The following is an 18292-nucleotide window of genomic DNA, read 5'->3' as shown; positions in this document are numbered from 1 at the left end:
CCTACTTCTGGCTGTCTGATATGTCGGGTTTATTTAACGAGAATTTACCAGTGCACTAAATAACGAACATTTGTTTTTGCATGGTTGGTTTTGTGCTGACGACATCGTGACCGCACCCTCCTACGGGCAAATACTCCATATAAATTCTCTGTTGTGGTTACAGTGGATATCTAACAAGCAAAATCTTTCCACTCGCCACACAATATCCTACTACTATTACTTGTAAACGAGACAAAAGCAAAACAATATGTTTGGAAGCGGAAAGAGACAATTTCTGACCAGTCTTTCTTCCAATCATGTAGGTTTTTTGCAAAGGACCAACAGCATTGAGGATAAAAGCAGGACCGTAAGTTCATTGAAGGATCGCCAGTCCTCCAAGAACCTAAACACCAGTGAAAACAGCGAGAGGGACTCGATATTCAGGCGCACGGAGACTGATTTTTCTAATCTCTACGCCCGAGGTAATTTATGAATGATAAAAAAAACTGCTTTAGTGAAAGCTTAACTGTAAGTGTAATAATCGTGTGCAATAGAAACAGGCAATGTTTCAATCGTTGGTGCAGCACGCCTGCATTCGATCTATCTCTACATTTTCAGCATGTTATCACATTTCCTAGAAAAAAGAATTAACATTCTTGTTTTTTAAAATCCGGATGCTTTTTAAGAGGGCTTTTTGAAGTGTGTCCACTGATTACATTTATTCTTTAGTAGTGGATGGTATCGTTGCATTTTACAACATTGCAATGTTTGTGCTCCAGCAATTGAATGAATAGAAGTTGAGTTATTGAAGGAACCGCGTGTTATGTAAAACTTCGCTGCTTTAATCTGAAGTAATGGGCATCATTTTTTATCATACAGGGATACAGATAAAGTTTGTACAATGTATTGTTTTTCAGACTTGTTACCAGCCAAAAATGGAGAAGAGCAGACCACACAATTCCTATTGGAAGTGGTTGACATTCTTCTCAATTACATCAAGAAAACTTTCGATAGGTCCACAAAAGTTTTGGACTTCCATCACCCACATCAGCTCTTGGAGGGAATAGAGGGTTTCAATCTGGAGCTTTCAGACAATCCTGAATCCCTTGAGCAGATATTGGTGGACTGCAGGGACACGCTTAAATATGGCGTAAGGACAGGTAAAGTTCGCCGACCCATTTATAACATCTTTCAAGGTTAAAACCAATTGTTAACTTTTTGTCTATCACTCTCTTTAAAATCATCATTCTGCATAAGGTTATATCTTTTTTAATGTTTCAGCAGAAAATGACCACTCTTTGTTACACAGTCAGAAATATATTGTACATGGGTCTGTGTATCATCATTCCGAATTCCTTATTAGTCGACGTTGCTACTGAATACTCAAAACACCTATTCTTAGTCATAGAGTCATAGACTATTCCTATTCATAGACTATACCTATTCAATAGGTATTTTGAATGTGCTCTGTTGTACTGTGTGAAGGACGCACAAAGAGCACACCTGTCACTTGTATAAACGTGGCTGTGACGTCTATTCGATTTCAGATGCTCTTGGCATAGATCCTCCCTTAGGAAATGCGACAAAGACACACTATATTGGGTTGATGATTCTATACGCCTACATTTGTCAAATGGATGAATATACCACAAGCGTGATTTGGGAGCTTTGGGATTGTTTTTCTGTAACCCTTAATTCGTCACAAATCATGTTTTAAAATCCGTGGGATAGATAGAATATAGTATGGGAATCAGTGAGATAAGTATCTTGCTCCTGAAGTTCGCCATAACTCATTGATCTCTTTAGTCCCAAGGTGCAGGGTCACACTTGTGTGTCGAGACATGATTAATTTCTAGTTGTTGACCATGACATGACTTCTATATATCAGCAAATCTAAAGGCAGACTGGGACGGAAAATACCAGAACTGACTAGAATATAATCAGCGGCTTTATTTCCCGCCGACCGAATAGGTAGCATTTTCTCATCATCATTAATAGCAGAAACTACTGCAGTCTTGTCCATAAGCTGAGTTAGAGCACATGGATAATGGCATGCAAGAACATCAAGTATGTAATTTTCATTTAGTATTGATCTGACGTCGTGATGAAACTGAAAGACAATCATTTCGCATTGGAGATATATTCTCAAATTAATCAAACATAATGTACTTATGGAGAAGATGTTAAATACGTTTTCTCCTCTTCGCGTCCACCCGCACTGAGAGCCCTGTGACGAATCCAGAATTGATCATTCCCCCTCTCAGCTGCTGGCTGTATTTTAACCACGACATTTCTCTTTCGTCGTGTTGTTTGGTTTGGTAAAGATTTCGTAGTTCAATGATCTCTACTGTCATGATTCCGTACTGTTACATCGTACTCATTCCGAAACTCATCACGTTGTAATTAACTCAGCGCAGTCAACCGTTTGACTGGTCGGAACGTGACGGCGATCCATACATGTCACTGCTGTGAACCTGGCAAATAAGATCATCTATAATTACCACAGAAATCTATGGATTTCTCTATGTCTAATTATTTCTGTTTACTGTATGGTACGGCCAAATTTCGTTTTCAATGTTCAACTATCTGTTTTTGTAAGCATATAGTGCGATTAGACAGCTCACTACATTAGGCTGGCCACTGGAATTGAAGTATTGGAGCTGACAAAAACGTGAAATTCCCGATTTGACACAACCATGGCCACAGCAACGAATCAGGGCCTTAATTACGATAGTGAACAAATAAATATAAGCGTTTTGACAAAAATGTAAAAATGGAGTGCCAAGGTGTTGTGTGCTATCTTCAAACTCGTGGCCTCATATAGAATATTATACATCTTATTATGCACATCTTATATAAAGAGAGCTGTGTCGATATTGCTTTGTATAATACATTGGTATCAAACTGAGCTACCTGCACCAAATTCATTGTCTCTGTATTCCTGATATTCGAACATTTAGGGCTGTCATTCAAGAATAGTGACTGATTGGAAGGGTCGGCCCGTGTCTTGTGGTCCTGACTTGTAAATGCTTTGCTATTGTTTCCTGTCAATCTCCTATACAAACCCTTTGTATCCTTTAATCCAGCATTTCCAAATTATCAGGTGCAAAGAAAAGCAGTATATTTACCAATCTTTACCAGGCTGACTACAAAACAGATCACTGCCTCAGTTTTCAATGTTATAGTATAAAACAAGTCAGTGTGTTTCAGACTACGAGCAATTCACGTTAAAGGGCAGAATCCTTTCCCGTAAACTGTAAACAGTAAACAGTAATGTACGAGTTGCACATTAGCTTCAGCCATAAAACTACTGTTACTGTCCCACTCAGTATCAGAGGAATTGATCGAGTTAGGTAATTACACCTTAATTTGTACTAAAGGATGAACATCCAAATGTATTCATCTATATTAAATAGGAGTCGAATATCTTACCTGTCGATTAGTCAAATTTTAATGTTTTTATCAAATCCCGGCATTCTTTATCATTTATAAAATAGGGAACTACATTCTAGAATTAAAAGTTACGTTTTAGTCATGAGTTGGAGGAGACTGAAATATCGACGGTACATTCACATATTCATTATTCAAGTTTTTAACTTGTGTTTGTATTTCTTAATAAATAACATAACCCTCGGAACTGAATATTGATGTTAAGCATTTTTTTTGAGGATTGTACAAATATTGTATGTCATTCCGCGGTTCGCAGCGAGAATTCTAGCTGCTTGTCGCAGTCTATTGATTCGTGTAAATGAAGGCTAATGAACTTAATATGCATTTAATTAAAAGCCATCTCAGAATAAAACTAATTTTAAAACAGATTTACTTCATTGTACATTGAATCACTGACTTGTAAATGCAAGAGTCATGTTAGTAAAAAGGAAATAGCTCATGGGGAGATGCAGAATTTGACTTTGTGTGCACTATTTTCATCCTGAGAAAACGTGATGATCACTCAACCCAGCGCCTCAATTATCTTTTCAGTTATTCCGCCCGAATTTACATTCTATCAACATACTCTTACTTAAAAGGCGAGATTTAACATGAATATGATAGGCACAACTGCTTTGCAAAGGGATGATATGTAGTGAGCATTCCCAGCAATAGCGAATGACTGGGTTTCTGACTATCATTTAGAGTTTTCACTACCTGATTACCTTGTACGGTCTCTTGGAACCGATACTTAGCAGCCGTATTCGCTGGACAGGGGTCGATCGCTCTGACCCACAGTATGCAAGATTCCAGGTCTGTTTGTTTAGACACGAGCTTCCTCGGAATCAAGACCGGCTCCAGATGCTTAAAATATCTTCAATGACAGGTCTAAACAAGTTTGAAAATCAATTCGACAAAATTCTGGTGATATAACGTAATGGCTAATTTACAGCAAGACTTTAAATCACTTCATGCTGATTTTTTCCCTGAATAGTATTGTATTACCATTAGATTTCCGAAGTGTATCTTTCGTTCACCATTTTGTAAAAGAACACCTTTTCATAAGAACTGATGATCCTTATAGAAAATATATAAAAGGGTTAATGACAAATGGTGGTCTGTCAGTTTGGTAAATCAAAGCGCATTTCTTTAGTGAAGTGGATGACTCTGATAACCGCCATATCGTTCCCGGGTTTCATATTTCTCTCAGCAATTTTGTAGAGCGATTTCACAAGACTTGCGTTTTAGAGCACTGCCTGATAAAATTAAAATTTCAGGTAACTTGCAGAGCAAACGCATATTTTAGACGCTAGATTTATATTCACCCGAACGACTTTTTAGAACAAATGGTTTTCCACTCATTTTATAAATTTATATCTAGATCCAGACATGCTGGGTGATTTAAAGAAGGCAGGTCACCGGTGTTCATATCTGTATAAACTAATGGTCTGGAATGTTACCCACAGCTTCCGAGAAGCAATCAGATCCAGACATAAATATAAATCCAATGAAAATGGGCTGAAACCCTTTAACTGATTGGATTTCTTTCTGCACTTTTTGATGTTTTATTTCAAATTCCCGCAGGGCATCCTCGGTTCTTCAACCAGCTCTCTTCTGGTCTTGACATTATCGGTTTGGCTGGAGAATGGCTTACGTCAACAGCGAACACCAACATGTAAGTTCAGGAATGCACTTCATTCCACTTTTCCATTAACAAGCAGTGGGTATCACAAAAGAAAATGCATCAAGTCTACGGAAGAATTTTACAGCTCATCACATAGGAATGGATGACTTGAAGCCATCCAGCCCTCTTCACAATGTTGTTGTGATACACACTGCTCCAAGAGCAACTTTATTGGCGATGTGACTAACGCCCATGATTTTGAATTTGAATTCAAAATAAAATTTCAGAGTATTGCAAAATGGAAAATAATCCCCGACACCAGACTTTAAAGGCACAGACATTTTCGAGGCTTGATTCCCGAACAATTCTTCAGATCCCAAGACGGTTATTTGCTTTTTCCTCAACCGAGGATTCCCCTCCCCCCCACCCCGCTGTTGTTGACAGGACCCTCAATCGTGTCTGGCCCATTTCCCGCACCTCTGCCCTCAACCCTTCCCCTCCCGCCCAGAACCGTGACAGGGTTCCTCTTGTCCTTACTTTCCATCCCATCAGCCTCCATATCCAAAGGATCATCCTCAGCCATTTCCGCCACCTCCAGCATGATGCCACTACCAAATGCATCTTCCCCTCCCTTCCCCTGTCAGCATTCCGAAGGGATCGTTCCCTCCGCGACACCCTGGTCCACTCCTCCATTACCCCCACCACCTCGTCCCCGTCCCATGGTACCTTCCCCTGCAATCGCAGGAGGTGTAATACCTGCCCATTTACCTCCTCTCTCCTCACTATCCCAGGCCCCAAACACTCCTTTCAGGTGAAGCAGCGATTTACTTGTACTTCTTTCAATGTAGTATACTGTATTCACTGCTCACAATGTGGTCTCCTCTACATTGGAGAGACCAAGCGCAGACTGGGTGACCGCTTTGCGGAACACCTCCACTCAGTCCACAAGCAGGATCCTGAGCTTCTGGTTGCTTGCCATTTCAACACTCCCCCCTGCTCTCATGCTCACATCTCTGTCCTGGGATTGCTGTGGCGTTCCAGTGAACATCAATGCAAGCTCAAGGAACAGCATCTCATCTACCGATTAGGCACACTACAGCCTGCCAGACTAAACATTGAGTTCAATAATTTCAGAGCATGACAGCCCCCCATTTTACTTTAATTTTTCTTTTTTTCTTTTTTACATTTTTTACAATCTTTTTTTTGCATTTATTTCATTTCATCTTAGTTTGTTCAGTTTGCTTACCCACTGTTTTTTTTCATGTTTGTACTTGCTGCTGTTCAATCTTCAGTCCGTTAACACCTTATCTGTACTAATGCTTTGTCTTTCAACACACCATTAACATATTGTTTGCCTTTGCTCCATGACCTTTTGGTCAGCTATGTGGTCTTGTCCAATCTACACCTTCTCCTTTGTTATCTCTTGCCCCACCCCCACCTCACTCGCTTATAACCTTTGACATTTCTAATATTTGTCAGTTCCGAAGAAGGGTCACTGACCCGAAACGTTAACTCTGCTTCTCTTTCCACAGATGCTGCCAGACCTGCTGAGTGGTTCCAGCATTTCTTGTTTTTATTTCAGATTTCCAGCATCCGCAGTATTTTGCCTTTATTTGCTTTGCACAACAGTGCACGCTCTTAGGCAGATTCCTGTACATACGGGGGTGAGGGGGTGGGGGAGTGGGAGAAAAGAAAACATAAAATGAAAAGTTGTGGGTTGTTTTAAACATAAGGATACCTCGGATGTTTAAAATGTGTGTAGTATGATATGTTGGGTGCAAAGTATTGCTATGGATTTGCTTGGGTTGATGTTACCTGATATTTCCCAGTGCCATGTGTGAACATGCCTTGAATTTAACCCGGCAGAACAAGACAGACCCAAAAAGGCCTCTGGAGTTCACCAGGATATTAGACAGAAATCCCATGTCTTTTAGTGCAGCCGGCAACATTGTATTAATGGAATCTAGAATAAATTGAAAGATTGTAGAAAATGCTAATCTGAACAATACTTCAAGACAAACCATGATATTAGGACAAGTTGGCATGGGTTCAAATTGATGGAAAGCAAATTTAGTACTGATGTGTAGAAGTCCTTCGTATTGAGTGATCAACACTTGGAATGGATTCAAATTATGGCAAAAAAAGCAAAAACAAACAAAAATGAAACTGGGGGCCATGTAAACTGCAACTAACAACCAGAGTCCGGTATCTGCCATAAAATACAAGCAAAATTCTGCAGGTGCTGGAAATCTGAAATAAAAATGGAAAGTGCTGGAAATACTCAGCAGGTCATGCAGCATCTGTGGAGAGAGAAGAATTAATGTCGCTATGTAGCAGCCATGGTGCATAATCATTAGTGTTCTGTTGCAGAGTGACTTGAGTCTGACATTCAGTGAAATGCAGTGACATTGGAGCTCTGTTTATATAAGTTTTGATACGTCCACAGAACTCCACTCTGTCGACAGTTAATTTTTAATGTTAGAAATGTTAAAAGCATTCCATTGAAATTTTTGAAAGTCCCCAACGGTCCTCCTGGGTACTTTTAAAAGGCAGCTTTTCAGAGGGCAAAATAATGCTGCAACCAATGACAACACAAAATATTGTGCGGTGATCTCTTCAAGATCACGTCACACTCCTTGGTTTTATAGCCAAGGAGAGAGGAGTAGGCAGTCTTGGTGTGATGGAAAGGATATGGGATCAATAACGCAGTTCATAGTTGAATAAGACACCAATACTGTGAATAGCCTGGATCAACCTGAGACAGTGACAGGGAGGAGTTGAAGTCAGTGGCAGGGGATATGGAGTTTATGGTGAGAGATGGGGTGATAGCTTCATCTTCCCTTTGTTTAACTGGAGGGAATCACAGCTCATTCTATATTAGAGCTCCTCTTACTATCCTGGCACAGTTGCTCCCACTTTTCCACATTTAGAGGTTACCACTTGGAGACATTATCTGTCGAAATTGGATCAATTTTTATATGTATGCTCACAAAACCCACCATTATCTCCTCTTCACGACACAACTTATCTACCATCTTTGTGCTGTAAAATTCCTTATTTAACATTAAGTTATGGATGAGCCAAAACTTATTCTGGTTAAACATTGAGAAGACGGAATCCAACCAATTTGGTTCCCACCAAAAACCTTCCACCCTTGCCCTTTATTCCATTTTCTGGCTGCTGCCTTTGCTTGTCCCAAGCATTGCACTCTTAATGCCCTGTTCAAACCCCACATCCTGTCCATTATCAAGACGGTCTACTCCTCTCTTGCAACATAGACCACCTCTACTCTTACTTCATCCCTACCACCAGTAAGACCTTTATCCACACTTCTGTTACCTCTTTGTTTGATTTCTCTAATGTCCTCCTCATTGGTTCCCTGAGCTGCATTTTGTTCAAACTGCGATTCACCAAAATACTGCTGCCCACATCCTATCCCACAATAAGTTCACTTTTGTCTTTATTAATCTCCATTGGTGCCTTGTTCCCCAATACACTGAAATTAAAATCATTCACATAATTTCTAATTTCTTTGATGACTATGTCCCTCCCTACCTCAGCAATCTCCTCCAAGCCTATGTCCCTATTCATACTCTTAAATTCTCTTACTGTGACTTCTTATGCATTCCACCTTCCCTTCCCTCCAGAAACCTTAGTCACTTGGCTTTAACTGAATCTTGGAACACCCTGTCTGTATGTTTACAGCATTGTTGCTTCAATGTATACCTTTAAAAGCCTCATTGGAACCTATCTTTTTGACCATGCTTTTGGTCTCTTCTGTTAATTGTTTTATTGCTTGGCATTTGCTCCTCCTCTGTGAAGCAATTTAGGATGTTTTATTATGTTAATGGTGCTATATAAATGCAAGTTTGTACAATTGTACAGATGCAAGGCTAGAATGTGATCAGATTGTTCCCCCAATGTATAGACTGCATTTTCCATTCACATTTTATAGCGGGTATACTTATAAGGCTGACTGCATCTCTTTAGTTATTAGGTAATCGTCATTTTTGATTACATTTGACACTTATTGACTGCCATGTCTTACAGAAACAAAACTGTCCTTGGGGGATCATCACCTGGATAATTTTACATGAATAATTGCTTTTGGATTTTTGCAAGCCAGTTCAATATTCTTAATTATCTTTGCTGGCTGCTTGTCTATATTTATTCTGTTTGGTGGACTGTCTGTGAGTTCAAATAACGGGCATTTCACATTATTTACTGTGACATGTTTACAAGTGATATATCATGGTATTGGACCTTTTTAAAAATAAAATAAATTGGATTGCACTGGATAAATGGCAGGTATGCCTATATTTTACAGCCAGGAGTAAGTATTTCATTGTCATCTAAATATCTGTACCTGGGAAAAATTTTGATCTATTGGTCATAAATGAATGACATACAATCTTTCATCAAAAGCACTATGATTAAAAATGAGATGGTTGCTCAGAACAGTAGTTAGATATGCTATTTATCCCACAGGTTTACATATGAAATAGCACCAGTGTTTGTCCTCATGGAACAAATCACACTGAAGAAAATGCGAGAGATAATTGGTTGGCCCAATGGGGATGGTGATGGAATCTTTTCACCTGGTAGGTAGTATGATCGATTTATTTTGGTAAGACTCTCAATCTGTAACATTGTACTGATGGAAAACAAATTTTGCTGTCAAGCCAGTGAAAGCAAATACACAATTTTAGCTACAGCAACAAATCCAACTTGACAATTATTTTTCAGTTTTTGCATCCATACACATATCATGCTGTTACCCTATTTTCAATGTATTAGCCTTAATGTAATTCAATGCAGATGTTTAATTGAGAAAGACACTTGGAATCTTAGGTTAAAAATAAACTGGTAGTCTAAATTTAATAGTCTAAGCAAATTCTGTAGACCGAAGTTTAGGATCCCACTCCCTTATTGAAATGGAATTTCTGACAATTTTTAAAAACGTGCTTCCTATATGAAACTGATAAATATGGTCTGGGTTTTCAATGTTGAATGATAGAAGCTCAGTTCAGTGAAATATTTGTTCTTTTTAGGAGGTTGCCATCACTAAGATATTCTCAGCTCAAGTATTGTGGCCATGGTGGTTTCCTGGGATTCCTGGTCAACCTCAGAAATCATTGCCAAAAGACTTTTCAAAAATTTGAAAATGGCTTTACAGTTATATTTCTTACTTTCTCTGGTGTGAGATAGTTTCACAACCTTTTTTTCCTCTCTGACTTGTCTATTCTCCCTTTTAAAGTCATAGAGAGATACAGTACTGAAACACTGAGCCTGTGCTGACCAACAACCACCCATTTATACTAATCCTACATTAATCCCATATTCCCTGCCACAGGCCCACCATTCTCCTACCATCTACCTCCACAAGGGACAATTTACAATGGCCAATTTACCTATCAATCTGCAAGTCTTTGGCTGTGGGAGGAAACCAGAGCACCCAGCAGAAACCCATACAGTCACAGGGAGAACTTGCAAACTCCACACAGGCAGTACCTAGAACCAAACTCAGGCCACAGGAGCTGTGAGGCTGCAGTGCTAACCATTGCACCACTGTGCTGCCCAGTATCTTTTCATATCTGTTTTCACAACCAATTAGTTAAAATGGCTCCTTTTCTGTAACCCTTTTAACCAGGCATGTACAGAAGTCATTGTATTCTACAGTGAAGATGGGAGAGTATTGTATGTGGGGAGCACTAATTGCTCTATTGAAAATAACCTATTTAAACAGAACTACTTTTGAAACTCATTCATTACTTTACACACTAATTTCAGGAAAACCTGTTTAGATGAAAGGTAACTATTTAGAGGCTAAACATGGCATCTATAAAACCTAGCTTTTCAGAGAATTTTGATTTCCTTTGTCCCAACTGTATTTTTCTTGATTTAGCTGTTCTACTAATTGTTACATCAAGATTGGGTCAACAATTCAAGGATGTAGTCCACTCAAGGGCCCAATCCCTGCCTAGAATAGATTACAGCTATAAACTCAGAAATAAGTTTGTCAATATTCATAGCTAGCTTTCCAAATAAGATGAAAATGGGCAGAATTTTTAGCATGTACCATAACATGAATCCTAGAGCTGGTAATATCAAAAACTAAATCATAATTATCAAGCAGCACCATTAGTAAATGTTTGGAAAGGTGATTTAAAAATGCTCCAACTTAATTTGTTTTTTAGGGGGAGCTATATCAAATATGTATAGTATAATGGCTGCTCGCTACAAGTATTTCCCAGATGTTAAAATCAAAGGGATGTCTGCAGCTCCTAAACTGATCCTGTTCACATCAGAGAATGTAAGTTGTGTGATTCTTCAAATTATTTGTGTATTATTTATTTCATTATACCACTGCATGTTTTCTAAAATAAATTATTTTGAATGTATTCATTTATTGCAGAGTCATTATTCAATAAAGAAGGCTGGGGCTGCACTTGGATTTGGAACAGATAATGTGATTTTATTAAAATGTGATGAAAGGTACAGTTCAGTACATTGCCATTGAATTGACTTCAAATATATATATATGGAACTCTACTTGACTGGAAAATGTTATTATTTCCTGAATTTCCAAGTATGAAGATTATGATTTTTATACATATTTTGTTTCTGAAATGATTACAGGGGGAAAATAATGCCATCTGATCTGGAAGCAAAAATTATTGAAGCTAAACAAAAGGTATGTGTCTATGTATAATTTCAATGACGCAGACCCCTTCCCTCAGCGGAGTTACAAGAGGACAAGCAGGGAAAGAGTAGGGCCCATTAGGGACCAAAGTGGCAATCTGTGTGTGGAGCCGGAGAAGGACGATGTGGGTGTAGAGATCAGGGAGGGGGATTGTGATATACTTGAACATATTAGTATTGAAAGGGAGGAAGTATTAGCTGTTTTACCGGGCTTAAAAGTGGATAAATCCCCAGGTCCAGATGAGATGTATCCCAGGCTGAGGCAAGGGAGGAGATAGCAGGGGCTCTGATACAAATTTTCAAATCCTCTCTAGCCACAGGAGAGGTACCAGAAGACTGGAGGACAGCGAATGTGGTACCATTATTCAAGAAGGGTAGCAGGGATAAACCAGGTAATTACAGGCTGGTGAGTCTAACATCAGTGGTTGGGAAACTATTGGAAAAATTTCTGAGGGATAGGATTAATCTCCACTTGGAGAGGCAGGGATTAATCAGGGATAGTCAGCATGGCTTTGTCAGGGGGAGATCGTGTCCAACTAACTTGATTGAATTTTTTGAGGAGGTGACTCGATGTGTAGATGAGGGTAAAGCAGTTGATGTAGTCTACATGAACTTCAGTAAGGCTTTTGATAAAGTCCCACCTGGGAGATTGGTTAAGAAGGTAAGAGCCCATGTGATCCAGGGCAATTTGGCAAATTGGATCCAAAATTGGCTTTGTGGCAGAAGGCAGAGGGTGGTGGTCGAGGGTTGTTTTTGCGATTGGAAGCCTGTGACCAGTGGTGTACCACAGGGATTGGTGCTGGGACCCTTGCTGTTTGTAGTGTACATTAATAATTTAGACATGAATATAGGAATATATTGGTGGTGTTGTAAATAGTGAGGAGGAAAGCCTTAGATTACAGGATGATATAGATGGGCTGGTAAGATGGGCAGAGCAGTGGCAAATGGAATTTAATCCTGAGAAGTGTGAGGTGATGCATTTTGGGATGGCTAACAAGGCAAGGGAATATACAATGGATGGTAGGACCCTAGGAAGTACAGGTCAGAGGGACCTTGGTGTACTTGTCCATAGATCACTGAAGGCAGCAGCACAGGTAGATAAGGTGGTTAGGAAGGCATATGGGATACCTGCCTTTATTAACCGAGGCATAGAATATAAGAGCAGGGAGGTTATGATGGAGCTGTATAAAACGCTAGTTAGGCCACAGCTGGAATACAGTTCTGGGGACCACACTATAGGAAGGATGTGATTGCCCTGGAGAGGGTGCAGAGGAGATTCACCAGGATGTTGCCTGGGCTGGAGCGTTTCAGCTATGAAGGGAGATTGAAAAGGCTAGGGTTGTTTTCCTTAGAGCAGAGAAGGCTGAGGGGGGACATGATTGAGATATACAAAATTATGAGGGACATTGATAGATTAGATAGGAAGAAACATTTTCCCTTAGCGGAGGTGTCAATAACCAGGGGGCATAGATTTAAGGTAAGGGGCAGGAGGTTTAGAGGGGATTTGAGGAAAAGGTTTTTCACCCAAAGGGTGGTTGGAATCTGGAACACACTGCCTGAAGATGTGGTAGAGGCAGGAAACCTCACAACATGTAAGAAGTATCTAGGTGAGCAATTGAAATGCCATAGCATACAAGGCTATGGGCCAACTGCTGGAAAATGGGATTAGAATAGGTAGGTACTTGATGGCCAGCACAGACACGATGGGCCAAAGGGCCTGTTTCTGTGCTGTATGACTCAATGATTCTATGACTCTATAAGAGCCCCTCCTTTGTTATTGTTAATGTCTATTTCTATTTTCCAATTTTTCATTTCAGAAATTTATGATCCATACTTTAACATTTTTTTCAACTTGGCATATAAGAAAAATAAAATAAACTTGTTTCATTTTACAGGGATATATTCCAATTTATGTTAATGCAACTGCAGGAAATACGGTATATGGTGCATTTGATCCCATTGAAGAAATTGCAGATATATGTGCTAAGTATAATCTCTGGCTCCATGTTGATGTAAGTCTTGATTTTAAATTCTAGCTTAGAAATTCCCATATTTGTATTTCTGCAATTATCTGATTATCCTGTTTTAATTTATTTGTAGGCTGCATGGGGAGGTGGGCTTCTGATGTCCAGAAAGCATCGGCATAAATTGAATGGTATTGAAAGGTAATTGCTGTTCTTTCTGAGAATGTATACTGGTTAACCTACTGTGGCATTTAGGGCTGTCAACTCTGGTTGGACGTATTCATGGAGGTTTCATCATGACCTCCCACCTCCAACTGCCCCACCTCGTAAAACAGTCTTTTATCCCATCTCCAATATTTTTATAACTAATAAATAAATGTTCACGGAAAATGAAAATTTCACAATTTTCTTTAATACCCCTATTAGTTTTCTCCTGGGTTGCTTGCAGCAATGTCTGGTAGAATAATATTTAATTCCTGGAGACTCCAGAACAATCATGGAGAGTTTACAACCCTCATGGCAGTGCATGTGTGAAATAAGAAAAATAAAAAAAGTTTTCTCTTTCTGTAAACGGCTCTCTGTTTTTCTCTCATGCTGTAACTGTTCGATCTCCTTTGCTTTGTTTTCCTCTGTCCTTCTTTGTGTATCTGCCTGTGTTTATCATTCTGTATCTACTTTAAATAAAACAAGGAAATCAACTGCATCACAGGCACGGACACGATGGGCCGAATGGTCTCCATCTGTGTCGTACGTTTTCTATGATACTATGAGCTACAACCTATTAAGAAAAAAAACAAATAGTTGATCCTTCTTTTAAATCATTTTTAAATTATTTTGGTTATGTTTTATTTAAAAAGAAATACAAGGTTTTGATCATATATTGGTAAGAGGGCCCATTTCAAACATGGTTGTTTTCACATCAAGTTGTACTGTCTGATCGCTTTCTACTAAGCACATGGGTATTACTACCTCCATGTTCAAATGGGCCAATCAAAAAAGACAGCAAATAATACTCAGCATTTTTAATAATACCTAATGCCTATGTGATGTAACTACAGACTGATTTTTCTTCCAGGGCCAACTCAGTCACTTGGAATCCCCACAAGATGATGGGGGTTTTGTTGCAGTGTTCAGCTATTCTTGTCCGAGAAAAGGTATCTATTTGACTTAAAATATATAAACGGGTTATTACTAGTTTTTCTGGTTACAGTTACTACAGCACAGTAAGAATAATTCAGCTTTTATCATAACACAATTCTACACATGTATACTGTTCTAAAATCAAACATCATTAGCTACAACGGCAGATGGTATGAATTTCAAAAATTCTATCGCATTTTCGTTTTACTAAAGCTTTCTTTAAGAGGATCTTTGTATATTCATTCCAAAAGTAACATTTTTAAAAATTCTTTCATGGGATGTGGCCATTGCTGGCGAGGCCAGTATTTGTTGCCCATCCCTAATTGCCCTTGAGAAGGTGGTGGTGAGCTGACTTCTTGAACCATTGTAGTCCATGTGGTGTAGATACATCAACTGTGCTGTTAGGAAGGGAGTTCCAAGTATTTGACCTAGTGACAGTGAAGGAACGGTGATACGCATCCAAGTGAAGATGATGGGTAATGTTCCCATGCATCTGCTGCCCTTGTCTTTCTAGGTGGTAGAGGTCGTGGGTGTGAAAGATGCTGTCGAAGGAGGCTTGCTGAGTTGCTGCAGTGCATCTTGTAGATGGTACACACTGCTGCCATTGTGTGCCAATGGTGGAGGAGTAAATGTTTAAGGTGGTGGAGGGGTGCTGATCAAGCTTCTTGATTGTTGTTGGAGCTGCACTCATCCAGGCAAGTGGGGAGTATTCTATCACACTCCTGGCTTGTGCATTGTAGATGGTAGAGATGCTTCAGGGAGTCAAAAGCTGAGTTACTCGCCACAGAATTCCCAGCCTCTGACCTGCTCTAGTAGCCATAGCATTTATATGGCTCGTCCAGTTAAGCTACTAGTCAATGGTAAACCCTAGGAGGTTGATGATGGGAGATTCAATATAATTTTGTATGTTGTAAAGGGGAAAGTGTATAATGAATGATGTGTCATAGATCTTTTAATTCTATGCATGTTCAAAACTGCTGGCTAGAGCACTTATGAGAAGACCTTTTGCAAAACATTTTTAACTTCTGCTCCTGTGACCTGAAGGGGGAGCACTACCTTAATTTGAGTGGGGCTTTGTGCTACAGAAGAAATTTTATACTGGGTTTATTCATTAACCTCTTACCAATGGGCCTGGTTGTTGTAGGTAACCTACCTGAAGGCAAGAATCACAAAGTTCACTCCGGGTAAGTTTTTGTTCTCAGATTTACCAATTTCCCAAAACTACTGCAACCCAAATTTCAGGGTTTTCAGTTAAGTTTTATTTCTGAGAGCATGATCCTTAGCCAAGTACTCTGCAAGTTTTACATTGTTATCTGAAATGATAAATAGTAGATTAGATGATGCAGTTGGTTAGCATAATTTTGCTTTGGAATTTGGATTTGAATCTAGGCCAGACAGATGAAATGCTCTTCTTAGCTAGTAATATCCTCAGGGAAATGAGTTTGAGAAAAAAATTCACAGCAGAAAACACCCAGGACCAAATTGCAATTTCAAATATCATAAGGATGCTGTTCTGATGTTGAAATGGAGGAAGTTTTACCATGCATCTGGCACATGCTATACCCAATCTTTTGGTGTTTGGTATATTCATTGGATGTTGAGTGATTTATTTCCCAGCAAGAGCATCACTCACCTGATGAGCACTGAAAAAAAAATAATGAGTTTAGTACATAATTTAGTACATAAAATAATGCCTATTTGTCATTTTCTATTTAAATAATTCCCACAGAGGCTGTGGTGATTGTACCTCTACGCAGGGAACATTTCAACCCTAGACAACTAGGGAAAATAATGAACAATGGTATTGCTTCAATCTTCTTTCCATCCTGACTATTCTATGCCTCTCATCTTTGCTTCTCTTATCATTCACTTTTGACCTCTCCTTTATCAGTCATGTGCAATGTGTGTCTCTGATTCTGGGTACTCTGGTCTTTTTCATATGTCTTCAACGAGAGCAAAGTCCCAATTTAGATTCAGTTTGTGGCAGATACAATGTGCTTTCATCATGGTTCAAACTCCAAAACATAAAATGGAAGGATTTCCTTTTGCCCACATGTTTAGATTCAGGATCAAACTGTGAGGTGGATTTGTGGCAAAAAAGTGAACCAGGTGAATGTACATAGAGATCCAGCTTATACTGACATCTGTTGATCAGCACTCAGAAGGGAGCTATGGCTTCATGGTAAGCACATCTTTTTGCTTACACCTCTTACACAAGAACTTGGATTAAGTGGTGGGTGATGAGTAGCTTTAGTATGTAGTATTAGATATGGACATACCGAACAACAAAGGTTAGCCCATTGCAAGTAGTCCAGCTAGGATTCTGGGATTGCCGATCAGATAACTGATGAGGAAATTATGAGGCTTGGGATGGTGACTGCTGAATGGCATTATCTGGAGTTTAGGAATGTGGATATATGTTCAGATAGTAGCATTTGGTGTTTTCCTGATGAGGCTCAGGGAGGCAAGCATGTAGCTGTAGCTCTGCACCTCAAACTAGTGAAACCACAGTTTGATAGAATATGGTGTATGGCCAGGGCAATGGTGGAAATACGGTCTGTATTTCATGATGAATTATGCAGCTCACCATACCACTTGAGATGAGCTACTGGCACCTATTGTTTCCTTAGCAAGAGTTCCAACCAGGACTTGACAGTTGCCTAGTGACATGCCGAACGATGGGAGATTGCAACTCAGTTGATCTGCTGCACAGAGATTCGGTAATCCAATACCTAAACCTACAGTTCCACAGGGTACTTAGCATCTTTTGGGATTTTTACACTAAATAATTTCTTGGGTCATAGTCACTGGCCAATCCTTTAAGTGGACCTTCCATTTCCTATGATCTGTAATGTAACTTTTTCTCCTCAATATCTAGGTAAGTGAAACACAGAGGTTGTAACAATTAACCTTTCCTCTGTGCATCAGGTACTGTAAGCATCATGCATCAGAATGTGATTGTCTTCCCTTTGAATGGTGGACTGAAAATATACCAATCAGACAAAAATTCAGACTCTTAAAACAACAGATGGCTTTATTTAAGTAAAACAAATAAATCAGCAGTTAACAGTCTAAAAGAACAAATTATACACTTCACTATTCTCCTTGTTACATAAAATAATAACAAATTCTTTCACTTTCTCTCCAAATGTAAACCATAAAACAGAGTTGACTTGATGTAGTTAGTTTCAATCTGGCTGGCTTGCTCAATTGGCACAAACTTAAAACACACAGCTCTTTTGCTGTTACCTTTCAGTGCCTTTCTCAAACATTTGTCAAAAAGCAATTACACTGAATATGGTAGCTAGGATTCAGTGTAGGCACTTGGTTCAGTTGTTTTAATTGCTAGGATGGGAGATCCAGAAAAGTAATTCTCTTTAGGCAGTGTTTCTGCCTAATGATTCTGGCAGAATATACTAAAAATCTGTGTAGAATGCTTGAAGTTACCAATTTC

At 39.2% G+C, this 18292-nt stretch overlaps 1 protein-coding gene across 2 annotated transcripts in view; it reads left to right on the top strand.

Moving 5' to 3' along the window:
• The window catches only part of LOC137371725 (glutamate decarboxylase 1), a 66289-nt gene that overhangs the window by 8980 nt on the left and 39017 nt on the right, over window positions 1–18292 (top strand). For both annotated transcript variants that reach the window (XM_068034556.1, XM_068034555.1), the window contains exons 3-12: window positions 303–461; window positions 897–1139; window positions 4993–5083; window positions 9521–9633; window positions 11230–11345; window positions 11448–11527; window positions 11672–11726; window positions 13630–13746; window positions 13835–13899; window positions 14774–14852. In XM_068034556.1, coding sequence (XP_067890657.1) covers window positions 303–461; window positions 897–1139; window positions 4993–5083; window positions 9521–9633; window positions 11230–11345; window positions 11448–11527; window positions 11672–11726; window positions 13630–13746; window positions 13835–13899; window positions 14774–14852 — 1118 coding nt within the window. The remainder of the gene's footprint in view (window positions 1–302; window positions 462–896; window positions 1140–4992; window positions 5084–9520; window positions 9634–11229; window positions 11346–11447; window positions 11528–11671; window positions 11727–13629; window positions 13747–13834; window positions 13900–14773; window positions 14853–18292) is intronic.

Source organism: Heterodontus francisci, chromosome 7 (genome assembly GCF_036365525.1).
Source record: "Heterodontus francisci isolate sHetFra1 chromosome 7, sHetFra1.hap1, whole genome shotgun sequence".
Taxonomy (NCBI): domain Eukaryota; kingdom Metazoa; phylum Chordata; class Chondrichthyes; order Heterodontiformes; family Heterodontidae; genus Heterodontus; species Heterodontus francisci.
Note: the sequence above shows the minus strand (reverse complement) of the source record. Positions and strands in the feature narration are given on the sequence as shown.